General features: G+C 47.8%; 1 protein-coding gene across 1 annotated transcript in view; it reads right to left on the bottom strand.

The window, feature by feature from the left end:
* PDLIM4 (PDZ and LIM domain 4) overlaps window positions 1–11,928 on the bottom strand; it is a 53,503-nt gene extending 41,575 nt beyond the window's left edge. Inside the window, exon 1 of the mRNA XM_082323798.1 lies at window positions 11,827–11,928. Within this exon, the coding sequence (XP_082179924.1) occupies window positions 11,827–11,919 (93 nt within the window). The 5' untranslated portion in view covers window positions 11,920–11,928. The remainder of the gene's footprint in view (window positions 1–11,826) is intronic.
* Between the last annotated feature and the right edge of the window lie 2,183 nt (window positions 11,929–14,111).

Below are 14,111 nucleotides of genomic sequence, written 5' to 3'. Positions count from 1 at the left end.
TTCTTTTGCAACTAGACAAGAATCCAGCCTCATTTGGAAGCTCCGAGCTCCCAAAGCAAGAACTTTATACAGCAGTGACCCAAGCACTGATGTGAACTCCAGACCACCAGTTAACTTACGCTGCTAGTTATTGTTGCCCTGCACTTAAAGATATTTTCCCACCAACATAAATTTAAAACCAACTGATGGCGACTTGGGGTGAAGTTGCACAAGACAGCTTAGTCAACCCCACAGCTTGCCCATGACAGGGGAGAGGACCTTCTCTCTGCACCTTCCCACTCCCACACGCCATCCAGCCTCTTCCCTCATGCCAGCCCCGGTGCTCAGCAGGTTTTTAAGCACAGCCTGGGTTGCAATCCAGATTTTCTGAGAGTGAATCAAAGCAACTCTGACTCATGGGTCCAGTGCACTGGATCCATCACCTGGGACCAGGGGAGGGATGGAGTTAGCTGGTGGTGAGCTCTTCATGAGATGATTAAGCAGATCCCACACAGCGCTATACGTGGAATACCCACTACCCATCACCTCATCACTTCTGCGTCTTCAGCAGGAAGGAACTGAGCACGAAATACAGGACCAGTCAGCGTGCTGGGGACATCCCTGGCACTCGTGCTTTCACAGCTCCTTTTATGCCCATAGATGCGCATTTGCATGTACTCTGCCCAAGGCGACCACACACGCACAGCATGGCATCTGCTCTGGGAACGCAGCGTAAACACGTGTCATTTTTAGTGCTCTCCCAAAATTAAATAAAGCCAAGAGAGAGCAATGTTCTGCATTTAACCCCTCCACAAAAATAAGCAGCTGCTTCTTCATTTCTCTCAAAAAACCACACATGCATAAGAATATTTATAAACAGAAAATACTAGAAGAAACAAAAAACACGCACAGCTAACACTACTGTAACGGCAGGGCACGCGGAGGTTTGCAGAGCGCGTGTCCCCGATAAGTAGCTCCAGCCTCTCGCGGCATGGCGTGCCTGCAGGGCCTGCCTCCTGCAGGGATTCGCTCCAGTAGGGAGCCAGAATGTATTCCCTCCCCCCCCTTTTCTAAAAAGTATATTATTCTCCCTAATCCCCTCAGGACAAATCTCATTTGTGATGCCTTTGTACGTCCTCCACATAGCACTGTGCTTCAAAAAATACTAGAGGTCCAATACCGGTGCCTGTCTTAGTCCTTTTATATTATTCTAGCAGGAAAAGGAGAATTTTAAAGAAAGAGACCCCAGTAAACAGCCCTTCTCACTGTCCTCTGCCTCCTCCATCACCATAGGAGGTTCGGTCACAGGGCTGCAAGCATTACCCCCACGCCGAGGATAACGAAACGTGTGACCCACAGGCTGTAGCACTGGACCAACACCCCACAAGTTAGTATCTCCTTTGGCCAAGTCATCAACCAGGGAACTACATCTGCACAATTACAAACCAATTTTTTAAAATAAGTTTTTCCAACTATTTTCCCCACCACCTTTCCCAAGATTACCACCCACCTCTAGCCTCTCCCCCAAGGGGACCAGCCTCAAGCAGCCCCCTCCCCAGCCAAGTGGATACTGTGATGCTATGGAACAGATTGGAAAAACCCCAAAGCCAGCAGCGGCTATCTTATCTGGCCACTGGAGCCTCATTAGGATTTACTAAGTGCTAGCATCTGACATCAGGCCAATAAAATAAAGCACATTAAGGCAACTGTTGCACTAAGCCAGTTGGTGTTGGAAGCTGTGCAATTTAATTTAGTAAGCAAGATTATTTGCACTGAGAGGAGTTTACTCTTGAAACACATACAGCATTATATGTTCGTCCCAGGAGATCAAGCACAGAAGTGCATCAGGGCTGTGAGACCAGTCAGCGCAGAGCAAGTCTTAGGGGACAAAGTCCCCCATGTCTCATAGAATTGTTTAGGTCGAAAAAGATCAAGTCCAACCATTAACCCAGCAGTGCCAAGCCCACCACTACACCATGTCCCTAAGCACCACATCTACATGTATTCTAAATACCTCCAGGGATGGAGACTCAACCACTGCCCTGGGCAGCCTGTTCCAGGGCCTGACTGCCCTTTCCGTGAAGAAGTTTTTCCTAACATCCAACCTAAGCCTCCCCTGGCGCAACATGAGTCCGTTTCTTCTTGTCCTATTGCTTGTTACTGGGGAGAAGAGACCGACCCCCACCTCGCTACAGCCTCCTTTCAGGCAGTTGTAGAGAGCAATAAGGTCTCCCCTCAGCCTCCTCTTCTCCAGGATAAACAGCCCCGGCTCCCCCAGCCGCTCCTCCTAAGACTTGTGCTCCAGACCCATCACCAGCCTCACTGCCCTTCTCTGGCCACGCTCCAGCACCTCCAAGTCCTTCTTGTAGTGAGGGGCCCAACACTGAACACAGCACTCGAGGTGCGGCCTCACCAGTGCTGAGTACAGGGGCACCATCACCTCCCTGGTCCTGCTGGCCACACTATTCCTGATACAAGCCAGGATGCTGTTGGCCTTCTTGGCCACCTGAGCACTCTGCTGGCTCATGTTCAGGCAGCTGCCAACCAGCCCCCCCAGGTCCTTTCCCGCCAGGCAGCTCTCCAGCCACTCCTCCCCCAGCCTGTAGCGTTGCATGGGGTTGTTGTGACCCAAGTGCAGGACCCGGCACTGAGCCTTGCTGAGCCTCACTGTGCATCCTGCTGCCCACGCAGGGATAAGCTGCGTGCTGCGGCAGCAGCTCAGCTCAGAAGCAGCTTTGCTCAAGCCACCTTTACAATTGGGCCAACACCACAAGCTGAAACAATCAACGCTTTAGTGAAAGGTTAATTTGTTATATTAACTTACCCCCCCCTCCTTTTTTTTTTTTTTAACTCTTTTCCCCAGAAACCTGCCTCTGTAACATCACCTGCGTCAGGACCCAAGGACAAGGGACATGGTTCCTCCTCACTGCCTGCACAGGTCTCGGCACAGCCATTGGGAAGAAGAACTTAGTATTTATTCTCCCAGTAGCTTTTACTCAAATTAACAAAAGGTACCTATTCAGGCCAATCACACTTACATCATAAAGGCAGCTTTTTCTCCCTCCCGGATCTCCTTCACTTTTACAAAACAAGTCCTACTGTAACAAAACGCAATGCATCCCATCAATTAATGAAGCCATCTTCCCAGAATTTAATGGGTTAAACTGTTCAATACCATACAAGCCTACACAGACCACACCACTCTTAAATCAAGGGTAGTTTGTTACAGGCAAGTCTGGGGAAATTTTCTGTTCTGCAAGCGTGATCAAAAGGGCCTGATTAAAGCCTTCAAGAGGCTCTCAAGATAGTGTGACAAAGTTCTCAGCTTTTGAACAAAGCAAGCCTGTTCTGTTTTCAGGAAGCATGCTACAAGGCAGCAGCTGATCTTACAGTAGCAATATCTTTTAAAACAGGAAGAACCAAGAGCTAAATGAGTAACTAATGAAGATAAATTCCCCAAATCCTTCAAGCATTCTTTCCAGGGACTCTCTTCAGCTTTTCAAAGCATCATGCCTTGAACTGACATACATTCCTCACCAATCCATCTGCATTTTTCTAATTGCTTACGTAGAAGTTCAGCGTATCAAGACAGTATTTAGGTATGCTGCACAGCACAGTAGATGAAGAGCACTGTTTATGCAACATGAATTCATTTAACTACTGAAGAAAACAAGAAGCAGCTTAAGAGCATACAAGGGAAAGAAACAGAGTACGAGCGTTATAAAAGGCAAGACACTTGAAAATCCTTTTGAATCCAAGTATTGATGGATCCAAATCCAAATTTAGAATCAGATTCTCAGTGTAGATCCTAATCCAGCTTAAAGGCTGAAGTTCCTGTACAAAGAAAAGGCTGGAAAAAAAAAAAAATCAATGAAATCAGATATGAATTTCAGAGCAACCAATCACATAACCTGAGCGCAAATCTCAAAGAGCTGACTGAGAAAGGCACAGGCTGTTCGGACACTCGTAGCTGGCTTATTTTGCCAAAAGCTTCCCTCGCTCAGCCCAAGGGCACTCCAGCAGCACTTGGACCGGGAGCAGCAGCGAGCGCAGCACACCACGCTGCCTGCCGCGTTCATGGTCGCCAGGAGCCCTCTTACCCCTTCCTCCAAGGACAAGTTGCAGATACACTGCTCTACTACGCAGAATTACCCGCTCTTAACCACTATGGCTGCTATTACACTTAAATCTGCTATATACTCACTCTGCTATGTTGGGGAGCAAGGCCAGGGCAGGACAGCCTGCCCCGGCTGACACCGGCTAAGCCTTGACGTAGGTGTGCTCAGAGCATCACTACAGTCCCTGAGACACTGCACCATTGCACACCACTTGGCAAACTGGATTCAGCAGCATCGGAGACAGTGTTTATGATCATAATTGGCTCATCTCCTTTTGAGGTTTAGTGCTCAGCTCTCCTGTGAAGCCAGGCACCTCACAGCCAGCAGCAGGGCTTCCTAAACCCTTGTTTGGAGAAACCTCTGGGTGCTTCGCAGAAGCTGCTTGGAGCTCTCCCTTTCAAATCACCTGCCTTCTGAGCCAGGAAGGTGGGCTGATACTTTCTTTCCTATCAAAAGGAAAGCGGCCGCAGAGGCATCTCCAAACAGAAGAAAATTCTCCAACGTAAAAAGTTTGAATTCAGCTGGTGAGTAAACCTGAAGCTTCGCTCTTGTGAAAGAGGTTAATCTCACACAGACTGCAGGGATTTGCAATGCAGCTTTGCGACGTGCCTTTGTAATGTGGCTGCTTTCTCCCAGTTTAGTTGTGAACACTAGGTATTTCGCAGGGTTTGGTCTTTTGTACCAGAAGCTTTACATGTGCTTCTGGGAAGGCTTTTGTGGCTTACAGTGAATGACGGCATTCAGACTCAGCGTACTGTAAACCTCCCAGCTGAACTTCTACTCCATGGTGCCCGCTACTGAACAGTCCTGGATTGAACTGTTCAGAACAGTTTCTCTTCTAGCTGTGCATTGCCTGTATCTGATAATTAAAAATAAATACTTTAAATAATCTTCTTTATTCGCATATATTTTGCTTTCTGAATCTTGTACTGTAATATGTCATTCGCACGTAATCTGCTATCAGTCCGCACAACATGTAAAACTACTTAAGGTTTAACGGGTGTGAATTTGAGTTGCTCTGGTTGACAAGAAAGACTGAGTGTGGCATAGGCTTTGAGGCATCTTTATGATGTTTGGAAAATTCATTGGCTGAAATACTCTTGCACAGCAAATTTTTTTTTTTTTTAAATAGAGGTCTGTTCTTTCTGGTGAGAAAGCAAGGTTTATTTTAGGTCTCTGCTGGCTGTAAAAGCTACTCAAATGCCACACGGCAGCTCGACATTTTTGCAATTGCTTCAAGTAACCCAATGAATCCTGGGTTTGCTTGAAGTTTTTGTGCAAGTCCTGACGTAGAAACCAAACATAACCTTATCTTCCAGGGCTTAGGGCCAGCGTGGTGTTAATGGCTGTGTACAAATCCACTACATTAACAAGCTCTTGCTAGAGAGGCCGTGGTTTGCTTTGGTACACATCTAGCAGCACTGCACTGACAACAAATCAAGCAGAGTATTTTCTGTGAACATGTTTGGTTTAGCTATTTTATCAACACTACCAGATCTGGAGAGATCTACTGTTTTCTTTCACACTCTAGCACCTGTGGTCACACATGACTTAAAAAATAAAAACATTTTCACTAAGTGTTTGGATATCTAACAACCATGAGTCAATGCATCTTAAGAGCTCAGAAATCAAACAACAAATTCAGTTACACAACAAATTCAGAAATACTATATTTAAAGGGACTTGTGCCTTCTAGGATTTGCTATGTGACTCCTGCAGACTTGTGACATGCATTTTCCCCCCAAGCTACAAGAAAAAAAAAAAACTGAACTGTGATAGTCTGCACTAATTCCACACAATCCATAATGACATATTTGTATTAAAATTAAAAGACTGATCTACCCCTAGCAGGACCAGGATCATCACCATCAATTGTGCTACACAGCAACAAAAAAGTTTAAGAATAATTCCACATATTTCCCTTGCATGCTTCCTACACTACCAGCGCCATTTTAGTGAGTCTGCTATCTATTCTCTTTTATCCCTGTATCAAGTGGGATACAACCATGCACTTTTCCAAAGTAACTCTGAATACCTGTCCCAACAGGCAATGTTTCAATCTTCAAGAAGTTAAAAAATTGACATCACCATCATTTAAAAGAACCAACAAAAAACCACAAAAAAAACCCCAAACCCTAGCCCCAACTCTAAATTCCCCAGTTACGCGGAGCCCATTCTGCTTTGTTCAACCTGGCAGAGGCCTGAAGTGTTTTCAAGGGTGTGCTGAGTTTATTTTGCTAAGCTCACCCCAAGGTCAGACCTTGCATGAATGGACCTACATGAATCATTCTTTCCGCCTGCTTTCCCACTCTGGATTATCAGTGTGCTTGATTACAGTAATTAGCATTAGGCTTGCATTCCAGCATATTCTACCATTACTGTCTCCTGAACCAGCAGAAGCATTTATTCTTCTCTTTCAGTTATTAAATAAAGCCTCAGTGACAGAATAACTTCAGCAGCAAATATATTTGTTACACACTTCTGTTAGTTCTTATCTGTAGTTCAGATTAACAGTTAAGTACCACTACAGCTTCAAGTGTAGCCCCCCAGGTCTCTCACTCCAGACCTTACAGGCAGCAGTCATAAGCAAAACTGTTTCCTTCCACTTAAAAAAATCATCCCACTTGAACTGTTATAACAAACATTAATATCCAACCAACTGAGAAACAGCTAGTATCACTTCATTCTATACAGGCAATAAAAACACCAAAGGTCAGCAGAAATCAGCTGGGGTCCCAGCTTTAGGATTCATCAACACAAAGCAACTACTTCAGTCCATTTGGGAGCTCTAAACAGAAAGTGCATCATTTCCATTTAATAAACAATCAAATACGCAAAAGTTACATGGTAAAACCAAAGAAAAAACCTTATGGAAAGCAAAGAGCCCCGTTCCCTTTACTGGTATCTCTGGTTCTTTGCCTTCTCCACCAACAGATGTGGAGCTCCCGGGGTAACCAAACCCGGACTCCCCAGCACTGCCCAGCCACAGGTCTGCAGAGCCCTTCATGCTCTGCTGTCCCCGACCAGGAGCACCCAAGAACAAGCCTCACAGGTCACCCTAGAAATTATTACTCCAAGTGGGTACTCTGCATTCAAGTGGGATCACAGCAACACGCTCGGGCATTTGCCAGCTGCCCCAATGGAGTCAACAACACAACTTTTACTGGAATTCCTCCCTCAGCAGAATTCCTTCTAGAGTATCCTAACCTTTAACAGGATGCATATTTGCTCAAATACAAAAGCTACTTAAGTTTAAAAGTCAACCTTAACTCAAACAATACCTGGATAATGGATTGCAGACCAATTATTTCTCACCCTTCTTGTGTTACAGTTCCAAGCCAACACTGAAAAATGCATTTTGCTGCTCCGCTACAGACCAGTGGGTAAACTGATGTTGAAGACAGCAGATAAAGGAAAAAACTGTATCAAAAACTTTTTTACAATACTGGAATCAGTCCATTTGCCAATTATCTGTTTAGCCAAGTAATTTATCTATGATTCTAAAAGCAGCAAGTGCTTGGATTAACACTGGCAGAGTTGGGTAGATGACAACATTAACTGCTCTAGGAGCTGGACAAGCGAGTTCAGGTGATTAAATGCATTCAGCTCCTCTAGTTACACTAATGACCAATTATCTTTTAATCTCAGGCAAGGGGTAGATCAACTGTGATCCCACACAGAACCACAGCACTCACTGATGTGGTTACAAGCACAACACTGAGAGCAGCTGAGTAAGTTATACCATTTCTGTTCCTGAACCGTGGCTGCTCTGCTGGTCAAAGGCAATGTTGTCCCTGCAGTAACCCTCTCCCGCCAAGGGCGAACAGTGTCCAGTTGTTAGCCTGCTCAACCAAGGAAAAGCAGCTGTCAGCTACCAGAAACTCAATTAAGTCTTAAAACCACTTTCTATCAAGTCATTAAGGCCAACTCTAAGCAGATGTTTTGGGTCATTCCCTACCTCTATAAATATCACTAGGAGGAGGAACCATCAATTACATGATGTACTACACCCGGAGTTAGCTTACTGTAACTGCGGGTATAAAACAAGCTGGGTTTCCTCCCCAGAGCACAGCCTTGGGCTACAATTCCCTTCCCAGCACTGTGCCGACAATGCACCAGCGTCTCCCCTGCGTGTAGCCACTGCGGCATCCTTCAGGGCTGCGTGCCCCCAAACCAGCCCAGCAAACTCCAGCCCTGCTCATTTGGGTCCCCCAGAAAACGCAAGAAGACACAGGGGAAAAAAAGGGTGGCTCGCACACCTAGCTTTTTATGTGACCTCATGAGAAAGATGCCCTAAGCACACCCTTCTGGATTCGCATTTCTCTTTCCTTATCTTTAATACTGAAGAACTTAACACTTCAACTCAAGCCCCAACCTCTCTAGGGCAGTGCTTGGCATCAGCTGTTCCCAGTCACTTGGGCAATCAGATCTTTACCACTTGTCATTTAAGATAGATCAAACCACAGAGGGAAGTGACCTGCTTTCAAGAAAAATAGATCATTCCTTGATTTCATGGGCATATTTGAAATAGCTGCAAGGGATGGGCTCAACACCACCAGCTGCACCTGCACGAATGCAGCAACCTTGCAGGGGGCTAAAGGCTAAAGCAAGGCCTGGTGAGCGAGTCAAGTCCCATTCCAAAGCAGGACTGTCTGTTTGTTACCTTCCTTGCTGTCAAATCTGTATTTTTTCAAGTTTATCCCTTGATGATACTGTCACAAGCCACTTTTGGGGACTACCTTCAGCCCTCCTCCCTGCCCCACGCCAGACGCCTGCCCGGCGTTCAGCCGCACCATGGTGCCTCCCACTCAGCGCAGCCCAGTCTGGCGGCTCCAGTCACACCAACTGCTTCATTATTTCCCCTCTAGCAGTGACACTTTGGCTTCAGGTGCCACAAACGCAACATTAAGAAACTCTGCCTTCACTTAACCTGGAGCAATGACACTCAGGCTTTGGAGAAGAAGCTGCCCCCTTCCAGGGTCCCCCCAGCAGACAGCAAAGCATCGCTTGCTGGGGCTCCCAGGGCAGCGACACATCTCTGCACTGTTACAGCTAGCGAGAGGTCTGGGGAGAAATTGTTTCCTGTAGTAGCTTAGCAAAGAGCAGAGAAAACCAACCTATTAATGACTGAATAATTTCTTTTTCAACCCGTACACAGATGAATTTGTGTTTTATAAGTAGACAGCCAGCCTCTGGCACCCAGAACAGAATGTGGGTGGCTTTTGGATGCTGTGAATCCCAAACAGCAACCTACAAATTCCCAACATAACCAGTCCACGTAGGATGCTTGCAGAGCTGTACAGCCCAAACACCTTGTGGCACATCAGTCCTCAGCCCCCCCCAGGCCCAGAAGCGGGGTGCAGCAAACCCGCATCCCTCGGGCAGCCCACCAAACCCGGAGCACACCAGCATCTTGGGCTCCAAGCGGGATGCCGGAGTCCCAGAGTCTGGTCCCAACTCCCAGCAGAACTTCTGCTTTTCAAAAGATGTTTCTAATTTAATGGCATTTTAATATAAAACAAATAAAATTTAAAAAGCACTTTGAAGGAGGCAGAAGTCAGCCAAAAGCCTCAACAATTAGGATACAGCAAGAGGTTCTCTCCCTCCTATAGCAACGCAGCCCAGGCAAGGGGGCTCCCCATCCCCGCTCTGTGGGGGGACGGGGAGCCCCCAGCCCCCTTGCCTGGGTTTCAAGCTGGAAAGAACAGATTCACTGGTTAGACAATTAAATTGACTAAACAATTACAGAATAAAAGTGAATACGGCACCACACCAGCCACACTCAGCATTGCATGACCCACCACCAGGCAAAGCCCTGGCTCCCCAGGGAGCCCTCCAGCAGCCCCTTCCCACACCCCCATGGTCAGGAGCTGCAGCAGAAGCTGACTCTCCCCCAGTTTTAACATTTTCAGGTATTATTTGCAAAGCCAGTGAGGTCTCTTCTTGTATTAAGAGACTAGAGCCCAAGCAGAGCACCCAACACCCACAATCACATTCCCAGCGAGTTGTTTATCACCCTCCGGCAGCAGCCGTTAGCGTACAGCACATCTGAGCATCACCCCCCTCTTCAGTGAGAGAAAAATTTTAAAAAAGCATCCAATTTAAAAGGCTGCCACACTCAGTAACATGAAATAACACCCTACGACTGCTATTTGTGTTACGGCTCCTTGTGATCCAAAGCAAGACTGGCCTGATGAGAATTAGCCTCACACCTCCCAGGTTTGCCGAATCAAACAAGGAATTTGGCAAGCCACTTGTCTAGGCAAAAGCAGACTTTGTTTTTTCTTGTTTAACATTAAACCAAACTTTTTTCAAAGTAACAGGAAAGCAGGCTCCCTCCGCTAAATTAAGATGTTGATCTTCACAACGGGAACATTTTTACAGTCACCGAGAAGCGATTTTGTGTTTTGTTGCGATACATCCCACATTACCGGGGGATGCCCGTGCCCAAGAGGCGCAGGCTGAGCCCCCAAAGCCGAGTGCCTCCCCCCGCAGCGCAGACACCCCGGCTGCGTGCGGACGCCTGCCCGACGCCGGCAGCACGGCCAGCCCCGCCGGCTGCAGCTCCCTGCACCGCCCCGGCCTGTCCCGGTCCGGGTCTTCCCTCCTCTCCATCCATCTCCTCCTGCTACTCCTCCAAAAAGGCCCTTGCTGGAACACTTGGTAGGGGACAGTCCAAAGTAAAACCAGAGACACAAAGCTGCTTAATAAGCATATTTGAACTCAAATACAAACCAAGTTGCTTTAAAACATTCTCTCTTCCATAATTACTTCTTTAAAACTCAGGGTACATGTTTTCCCTTTTCTGTCACAGCTTTGGCAGATGAATGAAAAGACAGCAAACAGCTTGTATGCGTTACGACAATATTTTTAAGTTATAGCTCCTTTCAAAGCCTTTCAATACGCTCAGTGTTTGTTCAAGCGCCCCAGCAGCAGCTGCCCAGGAGCGCTCGGCAATACACAGCCTCAGCACGCCGCGGGAAGGCAGGGCAGCTTCGGGTGTCCAGCCCTTGCCCAGGGCAGCCCGATGGCAACGGGAACACCAATGCCCACGGGAACATGCCCAGCTCGGGGGCAGCACCTCATCCATCACGCAGCCCATCACACCACCTCGCCGCACTCCTTCCTGCACAGGGGATTGTTTGTTTTCACATATATCTACGCACAAAGCCTATTTCAAGCTAGCCGCAGTGTCTTAGCAAAGAAGTTTCCAGAATACATCTTTGTGAGATTAAATACAAGTGCGAGTGCACTTACACAGTAATTACTACCAGCCCACAGGGACCCCATAACACAGCAGCCTGCACAGAAAAACTTCTTGCTGACTTGAGTCGTGCCTTCCTAAAAAACCCCAACAGCCTGTGAACTTGGTCCAGGGCATGAGTCCAAGCCCTCTGTAGTGCTGAGCACTAAAAACTTTGAAAGCGGATCTTTATGAATTAACATCCAAAAAAAAAAAAACTTAAAGCATGGAGAACGCTATCTGCTCTGCGTTAACACAGGGAAGAGCGGCTGAAACAGTGCTGCGCTCAGAGGGGAACGCTTACTTGCCTGTATTTGGGTGTATATATAATAATATATACTTAAAAGCATCGCAAACGCTGCTGCCCGCCGGCCCCGGGTACCAGCGGCCCGACCCCGGCCGCATCCCCGCCGGCGCGGCCCCGCTCCCCGCCGCCGCCCATCACCTGCGCCCGGTCCCCGCTCCGCTCCCCCGGCTGGGACTCACCCTGGAGATGGTCAGCGGGGCACTGAAGTCTTTCCCACCCACCAAACGAAAACCCCACGGCGAAGGGCCACGCAGGACCACCGAGTGGGACATAGCGGCGGTGGGGCGCTTCCCTGCCCGCGGGTGGATGCGGCTCCGGCTCCCACTCGCGATCACGGACCGAAACACTTCGCGCTTCTCCTAATCGCCGGGACGGGTCGATCCCGCCTCCCCGCCACGCCCCGCGTCGCGGGGCGTGGCGGGGAGGCGGGATCGACCCGTCCCGGCCGTCGTGGGAGGGAGCTTTAGCATGGATTTTCCCCTGAACATTTTTACCAGTGGGGTACGGAGCGACTGCTCGCAGTAGTAAAGTGAAGCGTATGCGTTCAGTGGGCTCAAAGCCTCCACTTACTGCACCTTCATCCTCTGGAGTGGAAGGAAAATGATGTAATAGGTCGATAAAACACGTAGTCACGACTGTTGTGTTTACCACGAGCAGTGTGTTGAAGGAGAAAATGTCAAGAAAATAATCAGGTTGGGTTTAAAGCAGTTTGGGAATCGCTTGGCTAATGCACCCCAGCATCACTGTGCCTTTGCAGGGGTCTCTGGGGCAGCACCAGGCACCGGAGAGCATCCCTGCTTCCCGGTGGTACAGCCAAATCGGTGGCCATCAGAGCATCCAGAAGATGTCCACGCTGCAGAGGGTGTTTAATGTGATGGCTAGTAGGCATGCAGCGGTAGCTGGGAGGTGGGATGGGTGGGCAGCATGGCTGCTCAGCGTCTCCCTCAAAAGCTGAGAGCAAAACTCAAAATGCCTGGGCTTGGGAAAGCTCCCTGTTCCTGGAAAGGGCTGGGCCAGAATATCGCACTTCAAATAAGGACCTAACAAAGGATTCATTGTTTGAAAAGTTCAGTTTCATCGTTACCTTCTTGTTGCTCGGCTTCTGTGAGTTTGATTTATGTGCTGTTTGCAGCGAAGTCTTTTTGCATGTGTTTGCTTGTGACATGGGAAGGTTTGTGTAACCGTCTCACCGCTGTGCCCATCTTATCCAGGAGGCTTTGGTCCTGGACGGGGGTGGGAGCTGAGACTTTTAAACACAATCCCCAGCTATGCTGCAGCCTTGTGATTTAGCAACGTGAATACAGTGAGCGTACTGTGTTACGTACCCAAAACACAATAACCTTTGTTTGCTTTGCTAGAAAGGTGCCTGCAGAGGAGCAGTTCAGCCGCAGCTGGTACCAGCAGAGCTCTCACCCATACTCTTTGTTCCACGCGAGTGCGTGCCTCCACCGAGAGAGGCTATAAAAGCTGACTTTTGTCTGTGCAACTGGTGATGAATCATACCTCCTCATTCCTGTATGATATCACCGAGCCTGCAGAAGTCTGGGAGTAGGCTGGCCTGAGGTTTCCTCGCTTGCGTTGGAAAATCCACCCAGCCAAACACTGAAATTTGTCTTGCAGAGAGCTGGAGGGCTAGTTTATGTCCCACCTCTCCTGCTCTCGCTGTTCGGTGACGAGGAGCGCTTCCTCGAAGGACTGAGTTAAAGACGTGCACAAATGCGGTGTCTTGGCACTGGCATCTCCTTCCTCTTAGGAGGGAGAAGGAAAAAATCTTTTCTGTAAAAGAAATTAAGTTTGCTGTAAAATAGCAACAATAAAAACAAAGAAAAAGAAAAAAGCACAGAAAAAAATAGAGACTGCAGCTCTGTGGAGTCAAACATTTTCCACTGGCATTCATCGGGGCTTCATTACCGGGTGGTTTCTCAATTGCACTCGGGCTGTGAGTGGCAGGCTCCGCTCTGCAGCAAACCATCGGGGTTTTCAAAGTCATTTGCTGGCACAGGAAACAGATGATCAAAACACAGAAATCCCCACTATTAAAGTATTCATTTCAAAAGCTGATGGGAAAGCTGCTGGCTCCAAGGCACTTTCTCTTCAAGGCCTTTTGAATGCTCAGCCTAGGTTACCCCTCACGTAACTTAAGGCTTGTCAAAAACTTAACGCAAGTAAAATACAACTAGAACTGGCCAAATTGGTATCAACTTGTAGGTGTGCTTATTCCAGATGAGACTATATTCCAAAATACATTAAACTGAGCTGAAGTAGAGGCAGTTTTACTCTGAATAAAAGTATCTGCAGTTGAATAGCTCCTGATGGAAAGCGTCCACATGTAGAGCAGCCCCCAGATTTCAGAACTGCATGAGGAATTAATTTGGCACCTTTCTATCAGCAATAGATACTTTTCCCCAGGATTTGGGGAATAAGAACATCAGATAAAGAACTCCACATTTCACAGGTGCCTCAT

The sequence above is a fragment of the Platalea leucorodia genome (genome assembly GCF_965183815.1).
Source record: "Platalea leucorodia genome assembly, chromosome: 11".
Classification (NCBI taxonomy): domain Eukaryota; kingdom Metazoa; phylum Chordata; class Aves; order Pelecaniformes; family Threskiornithidae; genus Platalea; species Platalea leucorodia.
This window is presented reverse-complemented; position numbering and strand designations above follow the sequence as displayed.